General features: G+C 47.2%; 1 protein-coding gene across 1 annotated transcript in view; it reads right to left on the bottom strand.

Moving 5' to 3' along the window:
* Positions 1–573: 573 nt before the first annotated feature.
* Positions 574–26,384, bottom strand: part of LOC144773099 (E3 ubiquitin-protein ligase TRIM39-like) — a 120,731-nt gene continuing 94,920 nt past the window's right edge. The window contains exons 5-6 of the mRNA XM_078657919.1: positions 20,831–20,871; positions 574–1,477 (exon numbers count right to left, since the gene is read on the bottom strand). Coding sequence (XP_078514045.1) covers positions 966–1,477; positions 20,831–20,871 — 553 coding nt within the window. The 3' untranslated portion in view covers positions 574–965. The remainder of the gene's footprint in view (positions 1,478–20,830; positions 20,872–26,384) is intronic.

Here is a 26,384-nt window from a genome sequence, read left to right as displayed (position 1 = left end):
TTCTTTTATAAATCAGCTTTTCTTTTCTTCTTTTTTATGTATTTATTTATTTATTTTTGTTTAAAGTAATCCCACTGAGCAGCTTGCTTGACGGCATTTTATCTGTACTGAGCAGTATCCTGCAAGGTCATTTCTTCTTAACCAGCCATCAGGTGGAGTTGTCCAAAATGTAACATTGTTTTGACGTTCTGTAATAATGCATTATGTTAGCCACATTGGATCATTACAAAATGATACACTGTGCACAAGGCCATTCTGAGACAGCCGTTTGCTGGTATGTTTAAATTTGACCTATTTTTTTACTGCATGAATAAGCCCATCACATTTAGGTGGCGGTATTTATGCTTTTTTCGACTTTTATTCTTTTAAAATATCTTGCATATGCATATTGAGTTTATGTATGTGTTGTATTGATTATGGTTGAGTGGGTGACAGCAGGAATGCGTCAGTGGGTTGATGAAAGGATGCATGGTTCTGGGTTGAGTGACAGAGGGCATGCATGTATGATGACTTACTGGGTGCCTATTCACCAGTCCCTTAGAAACACTTCCAGTATGAACTAGGCATTGCCAGTGCTTGATAAACATATCTTTATTGACCATTTTTTATTCAGTTACAAAATATTCAATGTTTTTCCAACGCCATAAAAAACATTATAAAATGTACTCATCAGTCGTTTTGCAAGGAGTTTCTTGGTACAAAACCAGACTCTGTATAAATGTTGACTAGTTCGCAAGTTTCACTTCTAAGCCCGTAGCACAGTTATTTCAACCATTTGTATAGTATTTATAGCCTATAGTCTTGACTTGAATGACCTGAATGAAGGGGCGGCCGAGGGAGATGTCCTATAGAAACAGATCAGCAGTTGCACTTTGTGGACCTGTAAACCATTCTCCTGAAGGGGTTCAGACTTGTAAATCACAAATCAGGGGGAAATTATTTACAAAAAAGAGGAACAGCAGCTTCTACACCATCCTCAGCTCTGCTCCTTGCCAAAGATTGAAGATTGGGAAGAGCCTTTGTGTGAAGCTGGTGTGGGGGAAAGTGTAGAGAAGCTCCATGGAGTCAGCATTGTACACAGCCAGCCGCCCTCCCTCGTAATCCAGATACATCCCCAGCTTCTTGAATGTATCCCTTGGGGACAGAGAGATCTGAGGCGAGGTGAGTACTGAGTACTGACCATTGGACCCGGTTACAGCCCAGACTCCCGTTTGAGGTGACCATGAGAAGTTACTCTTCCTGTTGACGGAGTCGGCTAAAACGCCCACATACCATCTTACCCCCTCCTGCACAAGCTGCACCTCCCAGTAATGCCTTCCCGAGGTGAACCCCTTGCTCCCCAGCACACTCCACCAGTTGGTAAATCTCTTTGGAGTTTGTGGAAGGATCTGTGCTTTGTCTGCGACTCTCACGTGTCTCTGATTCTCAGACAGGACGAGCCGAGGATTTGCTGTGTCTGGATCCAGGGTCACTGTCACTGTAGAGGGGAGAGAGAGAGACGGGGTATTAATAGTGATTTAATGCAAACAAATAAAGGGCTATAGTAGCCATTTTATATTTTATTTGAGGGTATTTGATATATTACGTCCGTATCTAGAAGGAGCAGCACAATGATATAATTGAATATTTTTTATAGTAGGAAAAAACACAAACACCAGCTGCTGGACACAGGTCACTGGGGTGTACGGTTTTCAGCTTAAAAATGAACTAGAGAGCACCTTACAATATATTAGATGGCCTGATGTACTAAATGGTTCACTGCACTAGATAGCATAGTGAACTAGGCTAGATGGCACACTGCATAGAGAGCACATTGTACTAGACAGTGCACCGTAACAGACCGCTCACTGCACAAAACTGATCACTACACTAGACAGCACAGTACAAAAGCACACTGTACTACACAGCACATTGGATGAGACAGCACTCTGCTCTAGAGGGCACACTATACTTGTCTGAACACTGCACTTGGTGGTACCCTGCACCCGACAGCGCATTTTACTAGACAGCATGCCACACAATAGCGAGCACAACATACTGGAAAGCACACTATTCTCGACTTAACACTGGCTAGGCAGTACATTGTACTCAACTAAACAATATATTAGAAAGCAACCATATGGCAAGCTGATATTCTATATGCTGTACTGTACTAGACAGTACACTACACTAGACAGCACAGCACACTAAAACATGTATTGAAGGATACCCTGCACCTGATCGCACGCAACACTGATAGCAGACTACACTCTACCAAACCGGACTATATATTTATTTATAAAGCCAGTAGATATTACGCTCTAGTAGAAGGCATATTGCGGTCAATGATATACTCTACTAGATACCACACCACCCTAGACCGCAGACTGTACTAAACGGCTTTCATACCTTTACTCCATGCAGTGATACCATTAGAAAACATATGTAAAAGCCACACAACATTTAAGGCGTATGTGCTCAACTTTCGATTGCCAGGATCCAAGAAAACTACATATCTTAACTAACAGTTCTTGGACATATGAAATTCGGTAGAAGACTCCCTAAATTGATTAGTAATAACCCTTTGAAATGGGGTTATTGGTCCTGGAGAGTGTCTTCAGAGACATCGATCAACTGTTGATTTGCCTTATATAGGCTGGTGTTAAGCTGGACACTTTAAAACTACAGTGAGGGAGAGGAGGGTTTGAACTTCCTGTTCTGCGACCCAGTAGCAACAAGTAGTGCATTGGCAAAATGAGGGGGAGACATGGGAGCGAACCCTGCTGATAGGAGGACACAGCAACATTGCACTACATAATCTACTTATGATGGAGAGGATTAGGCCGAATCACATACCTTATGTGAATGGACAAGAGTGCAATACAAGGGATCGGGATCATGCATACATAATAAACATCTGGAGTGAGACAAAGCTTGGGCAAAGTGGGAATGATTATACAAAGGGCCCAATCAGAAGTGGACACTGGCAACGCAGAGGGCACCAATTCAAAGCTGGGCTATGACGGGAGGGAGGGGTTGTGTTGTTCGCCAACACATTATTTATTTTAGTTTTCCTCTTTCTCAAATTCCGAGTTCAATAATGGAAAAGTACTGCTGTACAATGTTAAACTTAAATAACAATATATATTATACAAGCATTGGCAAAGTCAAAAGGTCTTGCCTATGAAAGAGCTATTGGCTTTGACAATGTGTTTTAGCAATGTTGTACACCAGCTTGGCTGCTGTTTAGCATGGCTAAAAGTTAGTGGCAAGGATTGGAGGAGAGTGTTGTGGCTTAGAGAGTGTTTTGGCGTAGAGTGGAGCGGCATAGAATGGAGAGGAGTGGCATAGAGCGAAGTGGCGTGGAGTGAGCTGGACTGAAGTGACGTGGAGTTTCGTAGAGTGAAGGGGCGGAGAGTGGAGTATGAATGGTGTGTCAGAATACTGCCATTACAGAAAACACACTGTCCATTGAAATGACCATTACATTTGCATGCATACAGTTTTAATGATAAAACTATACAGGGCACAAACTAATGTGATAACGTGTGGAATTTGGCATCACCTAGGGTATCGATTTGGTTTGATCAAATTAAAATTTGGTTCCACCACAGTTCAGAGTAACAAACGTTCCTAATTCTGATTTCTTCTGAAATATTTGTACAATTAATTTACTGCCATTTAAATTTTGTGATGTGCTAGAAAATAAATAAAATCCTTATACCTTTTCTTTCACATCCCAAGTACCCAGCAAGTTTTTGTTATATAAATCCTCTCACTTTGCTGTCATAAAAAGAAAATAACCTAACATTTGACCGCTTTCTATGCCCAGCAAATATGACAAGGTAAAACAAAATTTAAAGGCCTGTTTATTTGTCATTCACTTCTGTACTCAAACATATTTATTCTGGGAGGGCTTCAGCACCTCCTCACCCCTTACCCTACGTACAGTGCCTATGGCATGGATGTGAAATTAAAGAAGCAAATTGTTTAAGTTATGCTATTACTAAAGAGAACTGATCACAGGCATGCAAGGTTGATGTACTGGCAGAGATAATCTGATAGAGACTTCTAGCCAGAAATTACTTCCCTTACAATATTCCCTAGGTATCAGACTAGATCTGGACATTTTTGATAAGCAGTACCCCTGCACACCGGTAGGTGGTGGTGTTAGTGTCTTACAAGTCAGAAGTGATGTGCGCGGTGCCTATATAGACGCCACCCCGGTGCTGATGTCCGTTCTTTTCTTCCTGCACCAGTCAGCGCAGATCCTGAGAAGAGCTACCCCCAGTCATTTTTGACTGACTGTTTTTCGACCTTTTGTTGAATATTTTTTGACACTTTGTCTCCAGGGGTGAAGGATGTCCAGCAGAAAGGCAGGTTTTAAGCCATGCGGCGCCTGTCATCAACATATGTCGGTGACGGTTCTGCATTTAGTTTGTCTATGGTGGCTTGAGCATGACCACGATGCCAAGACATGCGATGACTGCTGCGCCATGCATTCTGAGGTGCTGAGAGAGCGCTCCCTCAAGCTCCTCACCGCCTGACGTCAATTGTCTCTGTGACGCTTCAGGTCTCGCTCGAAGATCCTGAGATCATTCATGGAGCTATACCCAGCAATCGCCATCCTACTCCAAATCGTTGGGGAAGTCCCACAAAAATAAGAAGTCAAAGATGTCTTTGCCCCACAAGTCTTTAGATGAGTCGCCGGTCCGTCGGCGATTGAGGCCTAGTTCTGTGGTGAAGCCTGGGCTTTGGCGGCTGTCTCTGCGTCTCCCCACCACCGATGCCCAGAAGTGGATGTGTCCCCTTCATCATTCCCAACTCCGACACGGAGCTGGACAGGCTTCGTCTGATGCCGGCGCCAACCAGGTGCAGACTCCCAGTATTGGAGTCAGTGCCCTAGTCCTATGACAGGCCAAGGTTGAGTGATAATTATGGTATCGATAAGACCCTAATAGATACCAGTATTTAAAAGATCCTGATGACAACTGATAGGAGGATCAGGAGAATGTAGTTTGATAGGATACCTCCCCAGACACTGGCCTGGTCTCTCCCTCTACTGTGGCTATGGAGGAGGATGCCTCTTTTGCAATGGTGGTGCGGAGGGCGGCTGAAGTACTGGACCCTATGCTGACCTCAGTGGCAGTCAAGATGAAGATCTTGACGGAGGTGCTTCAGCCAGGATTTGCCCCCACAGAACCTTTACTCCCATTCAGTGAAGAACTTAACCATGTCCTACTTGAGGTTTGGTCCAAGCGCTGCACAGGGGCTCCTGTGCATAGGTCACTCGCACGTCGCCATCATCCCACCCTGGAGAGCTTGGGGGCCCAAGCCTCCACCTCCAAAGTCAACCCCAGTGTATTCCATACCACATCACTGGACAGGGAATCCTAAAGGCTGGAAACCTTCGGGAAGAGGATGTTCTCTTCCGCCAGCCTGACACTGCGGTCAGTGAACACTGTGTCTCTTGGGCTGATACTCACATACAATCTGGGACTCGGTTGCGCCAGTGTTGCCCATTGTCTCGGAGGAGGCAGAGTCACACTCTGTCAAGCAACTGCTGACAGGAGGGATGCAGCCAAGTTCACCATAAGACAACGAACACACTGGGCAGAGCGATTTCATGGTCTCTGGCCTATAGGCACAATGCCTGGTTGAGAACCACTGGCGAAGCCTGGATAGCTCACGGACATGCCCTTTGAGGGATCCCGTTTGTTCAGCGAGAAGGTAGACTCAGCAATGGAGCTTTAAGGACAGCAGGGCTGTGGCCATGTTTTTGGACCTTTCCATAGCCCCTTGCCAACCCCAGTCTGCCTTCCGCCCCTTCTATTGCGTATTTTTTGATCTTTTCATGCCCACTCACCATGGCCAACAAGTCAAACAGTCTTTTCACGGCCAAGGACTCGGTTCATGAAACACACAAAAGGTGATGGGAGCCTGCTTGCAGTAAGTCTAACCACTGGCAATAGCTTTGGGGGAGCACTCCAACCCATTATTCTTTTGCTCACCAAGCCACCTCAGTTTGGATCAGCCATATGCAAATCAGTCTTGACCCTGTTACTCATGGGAACAGTCCAACCTGAACTGCCAAGCCAGGTCCGCCCTGAACCAGAACACAATCATCCCAGGACTGGTTTTGCCCTAGTTATGGGCTTATCCACTGGGTACAGCTTGGTTCCAGTGGCATAGTGAGCCTGGGGCCCACTTCTGAGCATGTCTATGCCACTTAGGGCAGTACATGAAACACACAAAAGGTGATGGGAGGCTGCTTGCAAGGAGTCAAATCACTGGAAATAGCTCGGAGTAGCTATTCTTTCTTTTGCTCACCATGCCACATCAGTTTGGACTCAACCATATGCAAATCAGTCTTGACCCTGTTCCGCAAGGCAGTTCCCATAGACCACGTGGGACAGGTAGCCAGAAGTAGAGCTAGTCCACCACTCCCCCCATACCCCTTTAGTTTGCCCTCTGGCCATCACAGGCACCCAGTGGGGGGCAGGATAGACCATCATCTACACCACTAGAGGTCACTAATATCAGACCGTTGGGTTTTTCAGCTTGTCCAAAGTGGCTACTCTCCCCCCTTTGTGACACCCCTCCGCACCCATGCTGCCTACTTCCGCTAAGCTGGTGAAAGAGCACTTCTCCTTGCTCCATCTGGAAGTATTGGCTCTCTTGGCCAAGGGATCTATAGAGAAGGTACCAGCATTAGAAGTAGGTCGTGGTTGCTATTCTCGCGACTTTCTGGAGCCCAAGAAGGACGGAGGCCTTTGTCCAATTCTAGACCTGCGCCTTTTCAATCTGTTCCTGAAAAAGAAGGAATTCAAGATGCTCACACTTGCACAAGTCCTGTCTGCCCTAGACCCAGGATACTGGATGGTATTGTTAGACTTGCAGGATGTATATTTTCACATCTCTGCCCTGCCTGTCCACAGGCGTCAGCCAAGAGCACTTTGCTTTTAGTTTGCCATGCTCCCCTTTGGCCTTACCAATGCACCTTCGGTGTTCAGGAAAGTGATTGTGGTGGTCGCAGCTCATCTACGGAGGTCAGGGTTTCCAGGCGTCACCTACCTCAATGATTGGCTGTTGAAGGAACGCACGCTACTGGCAGTCGCCTCCTACCTCTAGACTACAGCAAATCTTCTGTATTCGTTCAGGTTCACTATCAATGTGCCAAAGTCACAACTGACTCCATCTTTGATGTTCCCTTTCATTAGAGCCATTCTGGATATGCTTAAGTTTTGGGCTTATCCTCCTGAGTGGCGAGTCCACGATATTCAGGCTATGATACTGATGTTTCAGCCTCTACTCTGGATTTCAGTGAAACTGACTCTGAGGCTGCTGGCCTCATGGCCTCCTGCATTCTGCTAGTAACACATGCCATCTGGCATATAAGGGCTCTGCAGCGGGACCTGTAGTTCCAGTGAGTGTAGCATCACCATGGTCTCTTACAAGAGTGGGGAGAGCCTTCATTAGATCTGTGTGCCTCTGTTGAGAACGTGTAATGTCAGCACGTGTAAGGCTTTTCATTTCAAGAGGAGCTTTGGTCTCCTGTACGCCTTTCTGCCCATACCACTCCTGCTCAGAGCTGTCAAGAAGATCAGGAATGACTGGGCCCCAAGTCAATCTTGTGGCTTCGGATTGGGCATGTGGAGACTAGTATCCAAAGCTACTGAGCATGATCAGGCTGCCTCTTCGGGAGGATCTTCTGTTGCAGTAGCAGGGCAGCGTTCTGCACCTGAACCTCAATATGCTCCGTCATCATGCGTGGAGATTGAGGAGCGACAGTTGACAGCTTTTGACCTTCCACCCAAAGTCTGCAATGTTATCTTGGCAGCTAGGCGTCCCTTCACCAAGATGGTATACGCCTGCCGTTGGAGCAAGTTTGTGGCATGGTGCACATATAAAAAAGATGACCCTCTACTTGCACCCCATTCCCAGGTTCTTTTGTTTATCTTACCCTATCCCAGCAGCTTTGGCACATTAAAAGGTTATCTTTCTTCCTGCTTGGCATTTTCTGCAGTTGCCAGATCAGCCATCCTTTTCAAATCTTATAGTGTAAATAGGTTTCTAAAAGGTCTTCCCCCCACCACCTTTCATAATGCCACAGTGGGACCTCAACCCAGTTCTCCCATTTTTGATGTGAGCACCCTTTGAGCCACTTTATAATTGCCCACGCAAGCTTCTTACCATAAAAACCGCCTTCCTAGTAGTGATAGATCTGCCCGGAAGTGTCAGTGAGTTGCAGGCACTGTCAGCACATCCTTCGTGCCTCAACATCTACCCTCACAAACTGATCCTTCGGACTAGAGCATCCATTCTACCAAACTGGTATCTCCCTTGCACATAGGCCAATCCATCACTCTACCTACCATTCACGCTCTGCTTCACCCCTCGGTTGCATCCAAAAAGAGCGTTGTACCTTGATTGCACAAAAGAGTTCCAGGTGGATGATCAACTCGTCATGGGGTACGTCGAAGCAGAGAAAGGAAAGGAGGTGCAGAACAGACCATCTCACGAAAGATTGTGCATCAAAATCTGCTATGCATTTGCCAAAAAGCAACCTCCTGATGGTTTACAACCTCCGTTCACCAGAGTCAAGGCTTTGACCACTGCGTTAGCTTGTGGAGTTCCTGTCCTGGATATCTGTCAGGCAGCAACATTGGCTTCCCTGCACACATTTACCAAGCACTGCTGCCTGGACAGTCAAGTCTGGCGTAACAGGCATTTCGCCTGTTCACACGTACAGGACTTTCTAGTCTAACCCGTATCGCAGCCCGTCCTCTGGGAAGGCACTGCTTGGGTATCTATTCATAGGTAATGAATCTGCGGCTACAAGTCTCTATCAGATGAACAGATGAACAGATTACTTACCTTCGGTAACGCCTTATCTGGTAGAGACTCTGTCTAGCTGCAGATTCCTTACCAACCCACCCATCCTCCCCGCTCTACTGACAACATGAGCTCTCCTGGAGTGCTTCACGAAAAAGGAAAACAAAGAGTTCCCAGAAAGTGAGCTCTAGTGGAAGATTACAAGGAGCCAGTCAGACAGGTGGTAAACAGGCTGTGCTCCACGGGAGGAACAAAGACAAGCTAGACAGCCAAAAACACCGAACAAAGACAAGCTGGGCAGCCTAAAACAAATAAAGCCAGCAGATAGAAAGCTACAATGGGTGGAATGCATTCCAAGTGAAGTTTTCAGCATGTCCCCAATTATGTCTTTGCAACCAGACACCTGCATTGTCTCGTAGAATTCGACCTAAAAATGAGGTGTGCAAGGTGAATGTTCAAAGGTGAATTGCAAGAAAAGAACAGGTATCTGGACATAAAAATGTGTCACAAGCAAAATTTGTTAGTAAGTTACTTGACATTAAATTTGCAATTAGAAAAATACTTTTTTCTCTTATACCTACTGCAACTGTATATGAAACTTGCTTATACCATTTTTAGGGCTCGCGCCTGCGTTGCTGTGCACAGCATTGCTCGCGCAGCAAGATCACTTTTGTATGGGTTTTGAAAATTGACCACACGTTTGTGCGTGTGATCAGGCTTTCGCTGTCAGGCATTGGCTTTCGCGTGTTTTTTTTTTATTAAAAAAAAAGGCACGCGATTAGGCAAAGGCGGGCGGATGTCCTGCCTTTACAACGTCCATTTCCGACGGTGGCTATCACGCACAGCAGCGTGTGTTCGCCTCGCTGCTGCGCTCCCTCCCCCGCTACCTCTGTGGTGCGCGCGCACCACTAGTTTCCATTCCCGGCCCTGCTCCTCTGTGGTGCTCGCGCACCACTGGTTTAAAGAATATGAGCGGCTGAAGAAGGGAGTAGTGGGACTTTTCAAAGAGGCGCTTGGGCTGCTGAAAGCCTTCTCCCTGTCCCACAATCTGTGCTGGTTCTTAATGAAGTGTCCTGCGTTTGTTAACAATGTCTCTTTGTAGGAAGGTCGCAATAGCATCTAAGAATGTGGCCCAGGCAGTTGCTGTAGTTACAGAGAGGGTGTGGTTAGGGGAACGGTAAGGCGAGCCAAGTGAACCGACAGGAATGAGCGCGTCACCTGTCTGCAGCTTGGGTGTTTAATTGCGACGCCGGATCGCTGGTCTCAGCGGAGAGCAGACATCACTGCCTGTTGCGCACCATCCGCCACGGAAGGAAAGGGTTCTTAGAGTCAACAGCTACCTGTGTGTTTTTCAACTCTGCTACAAACTGCCCGGAAACCAGTAGTTTCTGTGTCTTTATATTTGATGAGTAATGGCATTTGTTTTCTCTGCTCCCCCCAGCCCTGTACTGATGTACTGAAACACGGCATCAGCACTAGTGCTGTACGTTAGCACGGAGGCACACGTGCTAACGTACAGCAGCACATCACAGGCTGACCATAAAGGTGCACTTGAGGGACCACACATCACGCAGGAGTAAGCCACACACACTCTTGCTTCCAGTGGTGTGCTTTTTTGCTCATTGTGCCGAGCAGGATTTTTAGAGCATTGGCTTACCTTAACTCTCATGTTACCAGGGCTTTCGTGGTGAAAAGCGGAGCAGCACCTTTGTTACTTTCACCCTTACTGTTGCCATGGCATTTCTACATTCTGAAAGGCCAGGCGCTCTGTGAGAGGGCAGGCACACAGAGAACAGCCTTATTTCCAACCTGCAGTAGCGACGGTGTTGCCATTACAAGGGTAGGATTTGTATAACAGAACCCCAGTTCACACGCCACTTTGACATCGCTTTTAGTACATTTAGCCTCCTAGAATCTGTGAAACAGCACAAGCTGTTGTTTCCTCTCCGTACGAACAGTTTGGTTGTGCTTTGCAGGCAGAATTTGCAGGGCAGTGCTGCGGACCCTGTGAAATGTTTTCAAGGAGGTGTTCCCTGGTGCGTCACCCTCACAAAGGCCACTCTCTGGCTGGAGACAGGACAGCAGCTCCTCTTGACACCTCTAACGGGGAGGAGGGCAATTTCGTCTTTGGGCAGGGCAGAGTAGATCCCTGGGAGAGAGAGGCACCCTACCTATGAGAATTTCAGTCTTGCAGGAAGAGGGCTGGGTGTTCCCTGCTCTCCTCCACGTGTGGGCCAACCCATTTGCGTTCCACCTGCACCCGTCAGTATAAAGCCACAGCTGTCGTGTGCCCCAGTAACGCATTATGCCCTGCTAGAGCAGCAAGCCCGGAGCACCCCAGGTCCGACCCGAGCACCCGACACCATGAAGAAGACCCACTCCAAATCCGGGAACCTGACCGGACTCTTTGGAAAGAAGCAGGCCAACGACAACCTCTTTGCCCCAAATCCACCCTGGATCCTACCACAGACTTCCAGCAAAGGAGACAAGAACACCTACGGTCAGTATAGCATTTATCATAAATCCCTCCGTTCTTGCTTTTGAAATATCATGTTCCTGTTTGCTTTTCAACCCTTGTGGACTTCTCAGTGGTGTCATTGAGGGGGATTTGGTCTTTAATGATTTTCTTTTGCCTAATTGCGTTTGTTGGTCTTGGTCGTCTAAGAGCTCTCAGTGTTTCTAGGTCGACATTCTTAATCTTTACCTAAACTGTACTGTCAACGACGGGGTTTCTTGAATCGCTCCTCCTTTCATGCTCTTCAGGCCTAATGTGGCCATCAGGAGTCCGCCCCTAGTTAAACTTGTTCGCCTCTCATCTGTCCATCAATACCATACTAATGATCTATTTAGTGGCATACAAGTGTCAATTATTAATACCAACAACACATCACAGCACTGTGTGTTGACACCCGTGCACCATTTTACAGTGTGCCAGCTGAAGCCGGCAAGAGGTAGCCTTGACTGCCGAGGATGTGGCGGAGTGGTCAGATTGTTAGCTCTGAGACCTGATTACCCCACACAAATAGGTAGTGTAGTGTAGGATTGACACTTTCACTATCGTCAAGGATGTGCCAAATAACGTCATCACGTAACGTATTACAACAAAATGCATTCAATGAGTTGTAGTTCTGGTTTACCGTAGTTGATGCAATAAAACAAACATATCTAGAAACAATGATTTGCAAACAAAAAAGCCCAGGTTTGTAATATTTCGATCTTGGTTATATTAAGGTATATTTTCATCTTGTTGTTGTGTGATCCAGTGAAAAATCCTTTATTTGCTTGAAATTAGGTTCCTTGTTTTGTCAAAAATTAGAAGTGCTTCAGAACAAGCATAAACTGCAATAGTATATATGTGAAAAGAGAGCATTTTTGGAACTGATTTTTACCATGGCATCATATCTACCATATTCAGCATAGCTGCCAAGTTTCCCATTTCCACGTGTGACGTGCTGCTCCAGTCCAGTCCTCTTCCTTAGATTGCTAGGACTTTTAGTCCTGTTTTATGATTGAATAAACAAGACTGCAAGCCCCAGAATAAACCTGGACTGGAGCAGCACATCATGCATGGACCTTGGAAACAGCAGGGCTGCATCAGCTTGGCAATGCTTAGTGAGCAAGGACGCTTAGTAAACAAGCATTTGCAATGTAATAGGTCTCGCATTATTAAAGTTTGAGCAATTGGTGTTGCATTATTTAGCACTGCCAATAGCTCAAACTTTAATAATGCAAGACCTATTGCATTTCAAATGCTTGTTCCCCTTGTAACCTGCTACAGTAGCAAAATAAAATTAGTTCCTTCTTACAACCTGTTGTAGCTGCAGATTACTTGAGAAACTTCTATAACTACTGACAAGTTGCCTGCAAAATCAACTAATGTTACTTCACATTACAAGACTTATATTTACTTAACCTGCATTACAACTCAGAGATATCAGCCACTCACTTAAGATATTAACATTATTACAAAAAAGTACGCCAAATCAGAAACCACATCAGCACATTACATAAACCCAAGTATCTGAAAGAAACAGGTTAGTATTAGATTCCTTACCTTAGAATATCCCCAGGCGTCAGACTGGATCCGGAAACTTTTGCGTAGCAGTACCCCTGCGCGTCGGTAGGTGTCTTCTGCGGCTCCGTGTCCGTCGTCAGCGTCGTAGGCGCAGAGATGACGTCGCCGGAGTACTTAGAAGCCGCCCTCGTGCGCTGACGTCAGTTCTTCTTTTTTCCACGCCAGTAAGCGCCAATCCGGAAAAAGTGGTACCCGTAGTCATTTTTTGACTAAACTTTTTCGATCATTTTTGATCTATTTCGAAGTTTGTACGACTCCGACGGTGCCGGTTGGGATGCCCGGGTTCAAACCCTGCGCCGACTGCGACCGACTGATGTCGGTTACCGACCCCCATCGCCGATGTCTTCATTGCCTAGGCCTCGACCACGACGACAAGGCCTGCTCCGACTGTCGAGCCCTGACGTCTAAGGCTAGGCGGGAGCGGTCCCGCAAGCGGCTTGAGCTCCGACAGTCGGCCCCGCGCCGCTCGAGGTCCCGGTCCGTGAGGAGGTCGAGGGACTGGTCGCGGGGTCTGAGCCACCATGGCTCCGGGAGTCGTCCACGGTCTTCGGGCTCCTCAGGTAAGCACAAGAAGTCGAAGAGACGGCATCGCTCTTCCGACTCCCCCCCGACGCTCGCGCAACACGGCCGGGGGTTCGGGCGACACCCCCCGCGCGGCTCCGTCGGAGTCGCGGACGTCGGGGCCTGCTTCATACCCGACGGTCCCTGAGATCAAGGCCTTCCTCACGGCCATGAGGTCGCTCACTCCTCCGTCGGGCTCCGTGGGAGTCCCAGCGGGTATGGCGCTTCGGCCCAGACGCTGTCGGGTTCTTCGGTCCCGACGCCGCCGGTGACTTTGGTCCCGGTGCCGCAGGCTCCCGCAGGATCCGGTTCCGGGTCGCCGCCGGTCGACCTCACGACCTCGCCAGCGACGGCCCCCAGGGTGTTGCCCCGGCGTCCCCGATCCCTCCTTCAATTCGGGTCCGGACCGGCGCCGCTCGGCACCGTATCCGACGCAGATGGGAGATTTCTACTTCTGTGACCCGGCCCCATCCTTTGAACCTGAGTCTCAGGAGATAGGTGGTGAGGGAGATTGGAAGGGGTCTGAAGACCCTCTGGCACGAGAGTGCCAGTCTTATCAGGACTGGTCAGGTGAGCTAGGGGACGCCAGTGGTCTGGACACCTCGCCAGACACTGGCTTTGTCTCCCCTCCTACCGTGGCTATGGAGGAGGGGGCTGCTTACAGTGTGGTGTTGACGCGGGCAGCCAAGGCCTTGGGCCTTAAGCTCCCCGTCGCTGCCGTGAGGACTAACCTCCTCACTAAGGTCCTTAAACCGCAGGCGAGCTCGGCCGAGCCTCTACTGTCGTTTAAGGATGCCTTGTCCGACGTTCTTCTGGGCACTTGGTCCAGCCCCACTACAGGTCAGCCTGTAGATAGGAACGTGGCCAGACGCTACCACCCGGCTCCGGGCGACCCTGCTTTAATGTCCACCCATCCCACCCCTGAGAGCCTGGTCATCCAGGCCTCTAACTCCCAGACCGCATTCCCGACGGCTCCCCCCGATCGGGAATCCAAGAGGTATGAGCAGAGGGGGAAGAAAGTATTCTCCTCCCTGAGTTTGGGATTGCGGTCAGTCAACACCGCATGCCTCTTGGGCCGCTACACCCACTCTCTGTGGGACACGGTCGCGGACGTGCTGCCGCAATGTCTGGAGGAGGTCCGGACAAAACTCACCCAAGCCCTTGCGGAGGGTCGAGATGCGGCACGGTACTCCATCCGGTGTGGGCTGGATACCACGGACTCACTGGACAGAGCGATGGCAACGACGGTGGCGATTCATCACCACGCCTGGTTGAGGTACTCAAACTTCTCGGCTGGTGTCCAGAACACTCTTATGGACATGCCGTTTGATGGCCGTCGCCTCTTTGGCGACAAGGCAGACCATGCGCTTGAGCGCTTTAAGGACTCGAGGGCTACGGCCAAGTCCTTGGGCCTCTCGGCCCCGCGCCAGCCATCGGCTGCCTTTCGCTCCTTTCATGGCCAAGGAAGGGGTGCCCCCACACATGCAGCCAGCCACGGACTGCAGACTACCGTACTGCGCGGTGGCGTACGTGGAAACCGCCATGGCGACGGTCGGGGACAATGGCGCGGCCAGTCCACACCTGCCCCTGCAGCATCCGCCTCGAAACCTTCCTAGTCTGAGCTTTCAGGCCCATGTGACGCCAGTGGGGGGCAGGGTTCGCCATCACCTCCTCCACTGGCGCACTGTTACATCGGACAGGTGTGTGCGGCAAATCGTCCGAAGGGGCTACTCCCTCCCCTTCGAGGCGAACCCCTCCAGCCATGCCACAGCAGTACCATCGCGTGTCGGGGGATCACTTGGCACTTCTCAGAGAGGAAGTTACGGCCCTCTTGCCCAAGGGGGCCATCGAGCGCGTTCCTGGGCCAGAAGTAGGGTGTGGTTGTTACTCCCACTACTTTCTGGTGCCCAAGAAGGGCAAAGGGGGCCTACGCCCTATCTTGGACCTGCGGAACGTCAACGACTTCCTCCGGCAGGAGAAGTTCAAGATGCAGACACTAGCTCAGGTCCTTGCTGCCCTGGACCCAGGAGACTGGATGGTAGCGTTGGACTTGCAGGACGCTTATTTTCATATCCCCGTCCTGCCGGCCCACCGGCGTTACCTGCGGTTCACGGTAGGCCACGAGCACTTTCAGTTTACCGTGCTCCCCTTCGGCCTTACCAGTGCCCCACGGGTGTTCACGAAAGTGATGGCGGTAGTTGCAGCTCATCTCCGCAGGTTAGGGGTTTAAGTCTTCCCCTACCTCGTCGACTGGTTGTTGAAGGCGGGCTCACCCCAGACAGTCGTCAGCCACCTCCAGATTACGGCCGACCTCCTGCACCTGCTGGGGTTTGCCATCAATGTGCCGAAGTCACACCTGTGTCCCTCTCAGAAGCTCCTCTTCATCGGAGCGGTTCTAGACTCAGCGCAGTTTCGGGTTTATCCTCCCGAACAGCGGGTTCGGGATATTCAGGCTCTGATTCCGATCTTTCAGCCGTTATCCCGGGTCTCGGTCAGGTTGACGCTGCTGCTTCTGGGGCTGATGGCCTCCTGCATCCTTCTGGTGCATCACGCCAGGTGGCGGATGCGGGCTCTATAGTGGGACCTGAAGTTTCAGTGGGCCCAGCATCAAGGCAACTTGTCCGACCATGTCTTGATCTCGGAGGGCACTGCAAAGCAGTTGCAGTTTTGGCTCACGGACCGCGATTGGGTCAGCGGCAGATCCCTCTCCCTACCCCAAACGGAGCATGTGCTTGTGACGGACGCGTCCCTCCAGGGCTGGGGGGGCCACATGGGAGAGGCGGTGATCAGAGGCCTCTGGTCTCCGGCGGAGTCCCGGCTCCATATCAACCTTCTAGAGCTGCGGGCGATCCGGCTTGCACTGAAGGCATTCCTCCCCTCTGTCCGGGGGAGTGTAGTGCAGGTGTTCACGGACAACACCACCTCTATGTGGTACTAACAACAACAAACAGGGCGGGGTGGGGTCGTGGACCCTATGCCAGGAGGCTCTGCGCCTCTGGCAGTGGCTGGAACATCAGGGCGTGACCCTGGTGGTTCAACACCTGGCAGGTTCCCTGAACGCCAGGGTGGACGAACTCAGCCGTCGGTGCATGATGGATCACAAATGGCGTTTGAACTCGGACGTGGCGCAAGGCCTCTTTCAGCAGTGGGGAGAGCCTTGGTTAGATCCATTCGCCACCGAAGAGAACGCGCAATGTTATCAGTTCTGCGAGTTGGAATTTCCAAGGCGGCACTCGCTCGGCGACGCTTTTCGTCGCGAGTGGAGCTGCGGTCTGTTGTACGCCTTTCCGCCTATACCACTTCTGCCCAGAGTGCTGAAGGCGATAAGGCGCGACCGGGCCCAAGTTATCCATGTGGCTCCGGACTGGGCACGAAGATACTGGTATCCCGAGCTACTCAGAATGTCTGTCAATCCTTCGATTCGTCTGCCTCTTCAGGAGGACCTTCTGTCGCAGCAGCAGGGGGCGGTCCTCCACCTGAACCTGTCCAGTCTCCACCTCCATGCTTGGAGATTGAGCGGTGACAGTTGAGGCCATTTGACTTGCCTCCTGAAGTTTGTACTGTGATTCTGGCAGCCAGGCGTCCCTCCACAAAATCGGTATACGCCTGCAGGTGGAACAAATTTGTGGCATGGTGCACAGCAAAGGCTGTGGATCCTCTCTCTGCACCCGTTTCTGAGTTTCTCCTCTTCCTTATTTCTCTGGCCCAGCAGGGCTCTGCTCTGGGCACTATCAAGGGTTACCTTTCTGCCCTTTCCGCCTTCTTAAGGCTACCTGATCAGCCTTCTTTATTCAAGTCCCCGATTGTAAATAGATTCTTGAAGGGCATCACTCATATGTTCCCCCCCTGTTCCTTTCGTGATGCCCCAGTGTGACTTTAACCTGGCTCTAACTTTTCTGATGTGCGCTCCTTTTGAGCCGCTTCATAACTGTCCTCTCCGTCTTCTTACGTTTAAGACTGCTTTCCTGGTTGCCATCACCTCTGCCAGGAGAGTGAGTGAGCTCCAGGCTCTTTCCTCTAATCCTCCCTTCCTTTCTGTCCATCCGGACAAAGTTGTGTTGCAGACAAGACCCTCTTTCCTGCCCAACGTAGTCACAGCCTTCCACATCGGGCAGTCCATCACCTTGCCCACCTTTTTTCCGCCTCCGCATCCCTCGAAAGAGGTAGAGAGGCTCCACCGTCTGGACCCAAAACGTGCGCTCTCCTTCTATCTGGATCGCACTCGCCAGTTCCGGGTGGATGACCAACTCTTTGTTGGTTACGTGGGCGCTAAGAAAGGTCGGGCGGTGCACAAGCGTACCATCTCTCGGTGGGTCGTCTTGTGCATCAAGGTATGCTACTCCTTGGCTAAGAAGGAGCCTCCTGTTGGCTGAGGGCCCATTCCACTCGGGCCACGGCAGCTACTACTGCCCTAGGCCGGGGAGTCCCCTTGCAGGACATCTGTCAGGCAGCTACGTGAGCCTCGCTGCACACGTTCGCTAGACACCACTGCCTGGACAGCCAAGTCCGGAGGGATGGCTTCTTTGGCAGTTCCGTCCTCCAGGACTTTCTGGTGTGATTAGTGGTTCGCAGACCCACCACCAGGGTTGGTATTGCTGGGGTATCTATTCTAAGGTAAGGAATCTAATACTAACCTGTTTCTTTCAGATGCACAAGTTACTTACCTTCGGTAACGATATATATCTGTAAGAAACAGTAGTTAGTATTAGATTCCTTACCGACCCACCCATCCTCCCCGTTCTGCGAACCGATATCTAGGGTTAAGGTCATCCCCTTTCAGGGCCCTAGTTTCATGGCACCAGTGTTGGTTTTTATCATGGCTCTGCGTTTCTGGCGCGGAAAAGCTGTGTATAAGAACTGACGTCAGCGCGCGCGGGTGGCGTCTAAGTACTCCGGTGACGTCATCCCGGCGCCGCCGCCAACGGCCGCAGAGCCGCAGACGACGCCTACCAACGCGCAGGGGTACTGCTACGCAAAAGTTTCCGGATCCAGTCTGACGCCTGGGGATATTCAAAGGTAAGGAATCTAATACTAACTACTGTTTCTTACAGATATATCGTTACCGAAGGTAAGTAACTTGTGCTACTAACCCGGTCATTCTAAGCACACGCTTGTTCATAAATAACACAATTCAGTTGGTATCACCTATCCTAATCAATATATTATTCATAATTTAACAAACTCATTAGGTATCACTCCAAGCCTCAGTAGAGTGTTTGGAGGTAACGACGGAGAGAGCGGGGCCTCGTATACCTGAGCATGGTCCAGGTGAGGTGAGGTCCAGTCCCTTGTCATACTGGCTTTCTATTCATATCCATTGACATGGAGGATTAGCGTGATATGGTTGGTACAGGTTGTATCGTTTCCAACCCTTTTTATATCATATATTATTTGATATTGAGCACTATCAGATTTAATTTACATCACTATTAAGGCAGTAGCAACATTTTTGAGAGCAGAGGCCATGATGAAAGCCGAGGGAGTTATTACCTGGTAGGCAGAAACATGTTGGCTCATTTTCCGACAGATATTTGGCCATACTGTTGTGTGCACTGTTCTGGTTTTTAATTAGGGGATGTGCCCCGACATTGATTAAAGTAGTAGTTCTTAGGACACATCATCCTATTTTAACTCACTACACATTTTTTCGTTGCACTGTGTGTTTATCACTATCATAGCCATCAATGATCAGCCATCTGAAGGCGGTTCACAGATAGTTGTGGACTAGATCCAGCACCATTGATTGAGTGTGTGGCATTCGGTCTCGATGATCAAGGGGCTTGCCATTTCACGAGTTGGATGGCCAGATGATATGACTGATCACCAAGTCTGTTTGATGGTAATCCATTATTCCGTGGCCTGGATCTTGTCGACCAGTTCTGTATGTATTGGAGTTTCTTGTTCATTTGTTGCCATACACTGATGTGTTCCCCGATTTAGGCTGTTCTAAGGTGACTCGGGCACCCACTGATTCATTAGAGTGAATGACAGCGAAGCCAGATTAGGTGACCTTTAGACTCCCTGTGTTCTTTGTGTTGATTATATCACTCCACTCTAAGCACTATTTTTGTTCAGGACTGATCCAACTCACTAGGTATCACACCACCCTAAGTGCTGCATTTTATTCACAACTCTCCCCTCGCCTGATGCACTTAGTACCACCTTATCCTAACTATTATATTTTCTTGACGGCTGATACAACTCACTTCCTTTCAAAATACACAATTGTAATCACTACTTTCTATTCAGGTCTGACTCCAACTCACTTGGTGGCACACTATCCTAGGCACTCATTTCATTCAGTATCAACAAAACTCATTTGACACCACACCATCCTAAGCACTACATTTGGCTCGTGAATAACCCAATTCATTTGGTATTGCAGCATCCTAAAATCTATATTTTATTCAGATTATCCCTACCTTGCGTAGTCCTTTACTATCCTAAGCACCATATTTTACTCTGAACCCGACTGATTTAGTACCACACTATCCTAAGCAGTACATTCAGACGTTACTCGAGTCATTTTCTACCGCACCGTCCTAAGCACTACATTTTATACAGACCCTATCACCTAAGCGCTGCATTTTACTCATCACTTACCTGACACATCTGGTACCACACCATCCTATGCACTGCAATTTGTTTAGAATAATGTTCCTCATTTAGTATCATAGCATCTCAAGCACTACACTTTATATTTTCAAGGACTAACCCTACTCAATTGGTACCAAATTATCATAAGTACTTCATTTTATTCAGAACTCTCTCAACTCATTTAGTACCTCAGTATCCTAAGGACTATATTTATTGAAGACGGACTCAATTCAGTGGGTATTACACTACACTATCCTAGGCACTATCTTTTATTCAGGACTGACCCAACTCACTAAGTACCTGGTTTAAAATCTGGTACTCCTCCGGGAGAAACAAGAACCATATCTGATCCATGAACTAGTGGAGGCATGGCCTCAGTATTGTATGGCAGTTTATTATGCTCTGCCCAGGAACCTATTGGGAAATAAAGGTGTTTGCAGAAACAAAGTGTTATGCATTATTTTGAAATTAGGAAAATATTATGCGATTGAAGCAAGATCAAAATAGGGATATGTGGCTATTCAGGAACCGTGAACTATATTCACAGTTCAGTCAATACTACGGGTCAGTCAGTACTACGGAAATGCATACATTTTAAAGACCCAAATCAAACATTTTACTTTGAAGTGAGAAGTAATGCACATTGCCATTTAAAATGTTTTGTTGCAGTGGCATGAGTGTGCTAAATCAAAAATATAACCAAACAACTGTATATACCAAAGCACTCTATTTCATTTTTGAGGAACACCAAAACATAAGTATAGTCCACACAATTGAATTTACCTTTATAACTCTTCACCGTCTGAAACGTCACATCATTACACCTGAAACAGAACACAAACTGTCTATTACCTAAAAAATAACAGTTTACAGGATCAGAAGGAACGTCAAATGCAGCCTGGTATTAGAAAGGAATTACTTTTATCAAATGTGCTCCGGCGAAACCGTAAGCAAGTGGAGTTCTATTCACAATAAAAGCTCAGTTATATATAATAAAGTTGATTTTTAGAATGTCACCTACTTAAAAGTCAATGTAAAATTGTCCAGGTAATGAGGTTGTGCCCTTAATTATTACCTATGGACAATTCCGAAAATGTTGAATTTCGAAAGTCGTTTTTATTTATATGCATTCTTTAATTTATCTAACTGAACCCTAATAACCCCTTAGTACCCCTTATTGCTTTCTGTCTCTGAACCCTTAAAACACCTTATTACCCCTTAACGCTATACTTCCCTAACCCATAAACGCTCCTTAATATACCTTAATGCTACCCTTATTGGAACCTAAAAAAACCTACTTCCCATAATTGTTACTCTCCCCCGAACTCTAAAGACCCTTACTACCCCTTAATGGTACCTGCCTTGAAACCTTAAAGCTCATACTACCCATTAACCTACTTTTAATACTCTTAATGCCACCAATCCCTGAACCTCACACACTTTTTACTAACCCTTAATGCTACCCTTACATAAATCTTGAAAACATCTTATTGCCTCTTTGTGCACCCTTCTCTGCACCCTATAAACACCTGATTACACCTTAACGCTGCTTTTCCATAAACCACAAAAACCTCTTACTACCCTTTTATGCTACCCATCTTTGAACCACAATTATACCTTAATGCTATGCATCGCTGAACCCTACTAACATTTTATAACCCTTTAATGCTACCCTTCCCTACGCAATAAACCCACTTACTACCTGTTAACTCTACCCTTCCCTGAACATTAAGAATCCGTTACTACCCCTTAATGCTACCCTTCCCCGAACTTAAAAACACCTAAATTCCCATACATGCTAACCTTCCCTAAACCCTAACAACCCCTACTGCGCCTTACCTCTGATCCCTAAAACAGCTAGTTACTCTTTTACACTACTAATCCCTATACATTAAAAATTCTGAACTACCAGTTAAAGCTAATCTTCCCTGAACCTTAAAAACCCCTTACTGCTCCTAACCACAACCCTTCGCCAAACCCTAAAATCCTCACACTACCTTTTCACATTATCTGGCTCTGAGTCTTAAAAACCGTGAACCAACCCTGGATGCTACACTTCCCTGAACTATAAAAAAAAGTTACATCCCCTTAACGCTACCCTTCACTGAACTCTAAAAATCCCTAACTACCCCTTAACACTACCAATCCCTGAACCCTAGCAATCTCTTGATACCGCTTAACGTCACCCTTCCCTGAATCCTTAAAAACCCTTACTAGTCAACCATTCTTTTCCCTGCAGGGAATTCTTAAGGAATTTGGGGACCCGGGGCCGATAGTTTTTAGTGGCCCCCTGTTCTGAACAGTTTTGAATTATGATCCAGTTTCAGCTTTTTCAGGCCCTCTAAGGCCAGGTCACTGACAGTGCACAGGCACACTCGTCCAATTCTAAAGTTGTTACATCTAATGTTCATGGATAGTGGTGAGTGTTTTCAATATTGTAGCACAGCAGCAGCTCACTTACATTACTGCAAATAAACTTTGTGACACCCGCCCCGTTCTCAAATATGAAGTCCTGTTTTGAACTAAATTAAAGTTTATTCATGGATGTTGCATGAAACAAACACAACATTTCGCTGCAAAATCTTTGTAATAGACTTTCACGCACCACTCACATCAAAACTAAGTTAAAGAGAAACAGTATTTAAAACAATCTATCAATGGATTATTCAAGGTCATCAGGGCAAGCCTTGCAGAGCAGAGTTGGCTCTATCAGCCCCACCTAAAAGGCTGGGGCCCAGGGCCAGAGCCCACTTTGACCATACCTTAAAACATCTCTGTTTACCTGTCCCTCTGGTACATACGTGTGATAATATGTCTCCACAGTATGTTATACTTTCCAATTGCTTTGATTATTACACAGGTACATGTGCCGTTGGTTGCCTCGTTCCTTAGCACTGCCTCATTCTCTGGTTTTAGCCAAGTTGAGAAACACCCTACTCTGCTCTATGCCTTAGGGTTCCGGTCCTGGGCTGTGATTTGAAAACGAATGCCTTCTGGTTCTGGAAGTTATAGTTTTGGTTTGTTTGTTTTGAACAGAGTCGACAAAGCATCCATATGAATGAGTGTTAATGAAAACCTTTATGATGGTGCCAAAACTAGCATCGAGGTTACAACCCTAATGCAGTTTCACACAAACTGGATTGATTTTTGCATAAACATCACTCCACTGCCTGGTCTTATGAGCAGTAGGAACCCGGGCTTTTCAGCAGCCTTAATTGATTCATGCTCGCTACCTAGACGTGCAGATAACATATGTGAATTACTCTTGTGAGGAGGTCCCAGGGGCGAGATGTACGACCATTGAATTTTGCGACTCACAAATTGCGAGTCACAAAATTTAATGTACAACAGTTTCGCAGACACTGTTTGCAATTCACAATGGGGTCGCAAATTGCATGCCTCTTGAATATTAATGAGGCTGTCGCAATTTACGACCCCATTGGGAATGGCTGGCACTCCCAGGGATGGTGGCCTGCTGGGGTTTGGAAGGAATAAAAAATTGTCTTTGCCTCCCCCCAATCTGTAAAACTTGAAAACAACCATGACAATAGTTGATAGTAATACCAGCATTCTTAATCACCAGCAAACACTACTACATGCATTACTTTCACTTTCATGATCTCTTACCCTCATACTTCCTCATCTGTCCTCCAAACTGTAGACCTGCTTGAATCTAGAATAATCTCTTGGTTCAGATTCTATGTTTTGCTGGGTACCTTCTTACATACGTGGTTTTATGCATTTTATGTGATTAAATGTATAACAATTAGAAAAAACGTATTGATAATAAAGAATTTTAAGTAGAGATATTTTGTATCAATGTACACTAGATAAAATAAGAAAAAATTACAGTGAATCTCTAGTCGAATTACGATTTATTTGGAATGCAAGCTACATAAGCTAGGCATAATTTTTAGGTTTTGCCCAATAGATTTTTGAGATCTATTGTTTTTAATATAAACTTAAAAGGGACTTACTTCCCAATTCCTCTCTTTCCTGGCGTCTCATTGGTTCTTGTGCGTGCCACATACCTTTCCTCCATTTCTATTGGCTGTAGCATATTTTCCTGCATTTACCAATGCTTGTTCCTCATCTGCTTCTCTTATCTGTTTCCCGCAGCCAAAATACTGTTAACATCCGCTTTGGTCTAACTATATTTTCATAAAGTTTTGCCTTTTACACTTGCAGCAAGTTTATATAGCCATTTATCACCCAGAGATTAAGTGATTTGCATAGAATCACATGCTGTTGCGGGGCGCCGCCGAGACTCAAACCGGGATCGCCAGCTCTCGAGTCTGCAGCTCTGGCCGCCGCACCACATCCTCTCCACTCTGGTTTAATCTGTCAGCGAGCTCTTTTCTGCTCCTGAAGATGACTGTTAAAAACAGCTCTTTATTCATTACATAGGCGAAACCGATGCATTACCAATGGGTGTTTATATTATTCCAGATCCCAAAAGGGAGCATTTATAATTTCCTCCTAACTACAACTCGCTGTATATTTTATACCATTCTTCTAAATTAAATAGAAAGGTGTTGAACAAATAATTATTTTGATGGGTTGAGATTTTGCACTAATTCATGTCTTGCTATCTGGTATCAGAAAAGGAATAACTACGAGGCACAACACAGTCATTTATGCTGAAGCTAAGGCGTTGTTTGAAGAGGGTGACTCCATGGGTTTAACGGCTGAATTGGGGTGACAAAAGTTAATTGATAGCTCCAAATTGTAAAATGCCAAAACAGAAGGGCAGCTGTCACTCACTCGCCGTACAAGACTTTGTATATGACTTTTGTATGTGTGGGTTCTAGAGTGGGAGTTAGCCATGGAGCAGCTGTTTCCACCTAAGATTGGTTCATAATATCTGACATTCTGCTTCTTTGCTGATATCACCATCTACAACCAGAAAGCACAAGGGCTTCAACGTGCCGTGGATGTTTTTTCCCAGTTTTGGTCAGCAGTCATTTAGCTATAAATAGGATTAAGACCCAAACCACAACATTGAATTCTACCTCCTTCTAGGAGAAATATTATACCAATCATAACCAGCTTAGTCACACTAAAAGGGCCCTTTAGAGATAGGTGGTAATGGGCATCCGCAATTGGTAGGTATCTTGTTTGTTCACCCTTTACTTCCCCCAATGTATTTAGAGGTTGGGGGGCCTCTTAATTTCTGAAGGCAGTGCCTCATCTAGCTTCAAAATTATGTACTACATCTTATAAGTACATGGCCATTGTTGTTAGTAGGAAGCCGCTGTAGGTAGAAGTGTGGGCTTTTCAAGTATTAGGTAAAGCACTTTTAAAATTTTAGGCATAAGGAGTAAACCAGGTTTCTGTTGTGATTAGTGCTTACAATATCATGATTACTCCAGGACTATCACCTTTGATGGTTTTGAATTCTTCATTGGAGGAACTTCCTACGGGTCTGAAAATATTACCCCTTCTGAACTGTTTCACCTTGAACTGATTATCAGTAGTGGTTGTCTGGCTCTTTGGTCTGCCTTGAGCTGCTCATGATTCCTTTTGATTAACACCTTGGCTGCTTCGGAGCATCCTCTGCTGTGCTGGGCCATAATGGAAATGGGTGTGGTCATGACGAGCTCAGCTCGTCATGAGCACACGAGAGGTATACCTCATGACGAGCTGAGCTCGTCATGAGCATCCAAGGGGTTAACTGAACACGGCTTTTAAAAGAACAAGCATTTACAATGCAATGGTCTCAGCATTGTTAAAGTTAGAGCTATTGGCATTGCTCATGACATTATTTTTATTTATGTTTTTGTTTTTAAAACATATAAATAAATGGCATTGTCATTTACAAAGCCAATAGCTTAATCACTCGCAAATGCGAGACCTATTGCATTTGAACCCACACACAGAGCCACACACACAAAGCCACCCACACACACATACAGAGCCACCCACACAGAGCCACACACACATAGTCATTCATATAGAGCCACCCACACACACACAGAGCCACCCACACATAGAGCCATCTACAAAAAAGCTACCCACACAGAGCCACACACACAGAGCCACACACACACACACACAGACAGAGCCACACACAGACAGACAGAGCCACACACAGACAGACAGAGCCAAACACACAGACAGAGCCACACACACAGACAGAGCCACACACACAGACAGACACAGAGCCCAACACACACACACAGAGCCCAACACACACACACAGAGCCCAACACACACACACACAGAGCCCAACACACACACAGAGCCCAACACACACACACACAGAGCTCAACACACACACAGAGCCCAACACACACACACAGAGCCCAACACACACACACACAGCCCAACACACACA

Source organism: Lissotriton helveticus, chromosome 1_1 (assembly GCF_964261635.1).
Source record: "Lissotriton helveticus chromosome 1_1, aLisHel1.1, whole genome shotgun sequence".
Taxonomy (NCBI): Eukaryota; Metazoa; Chordata; class Amphibia; order Caudata; family Salamandridae; genus Lissotriton; species Lissotriton helveticus.
This window is presented reverse-complemented; position numbering and strand designations above follow the sequence as displayed.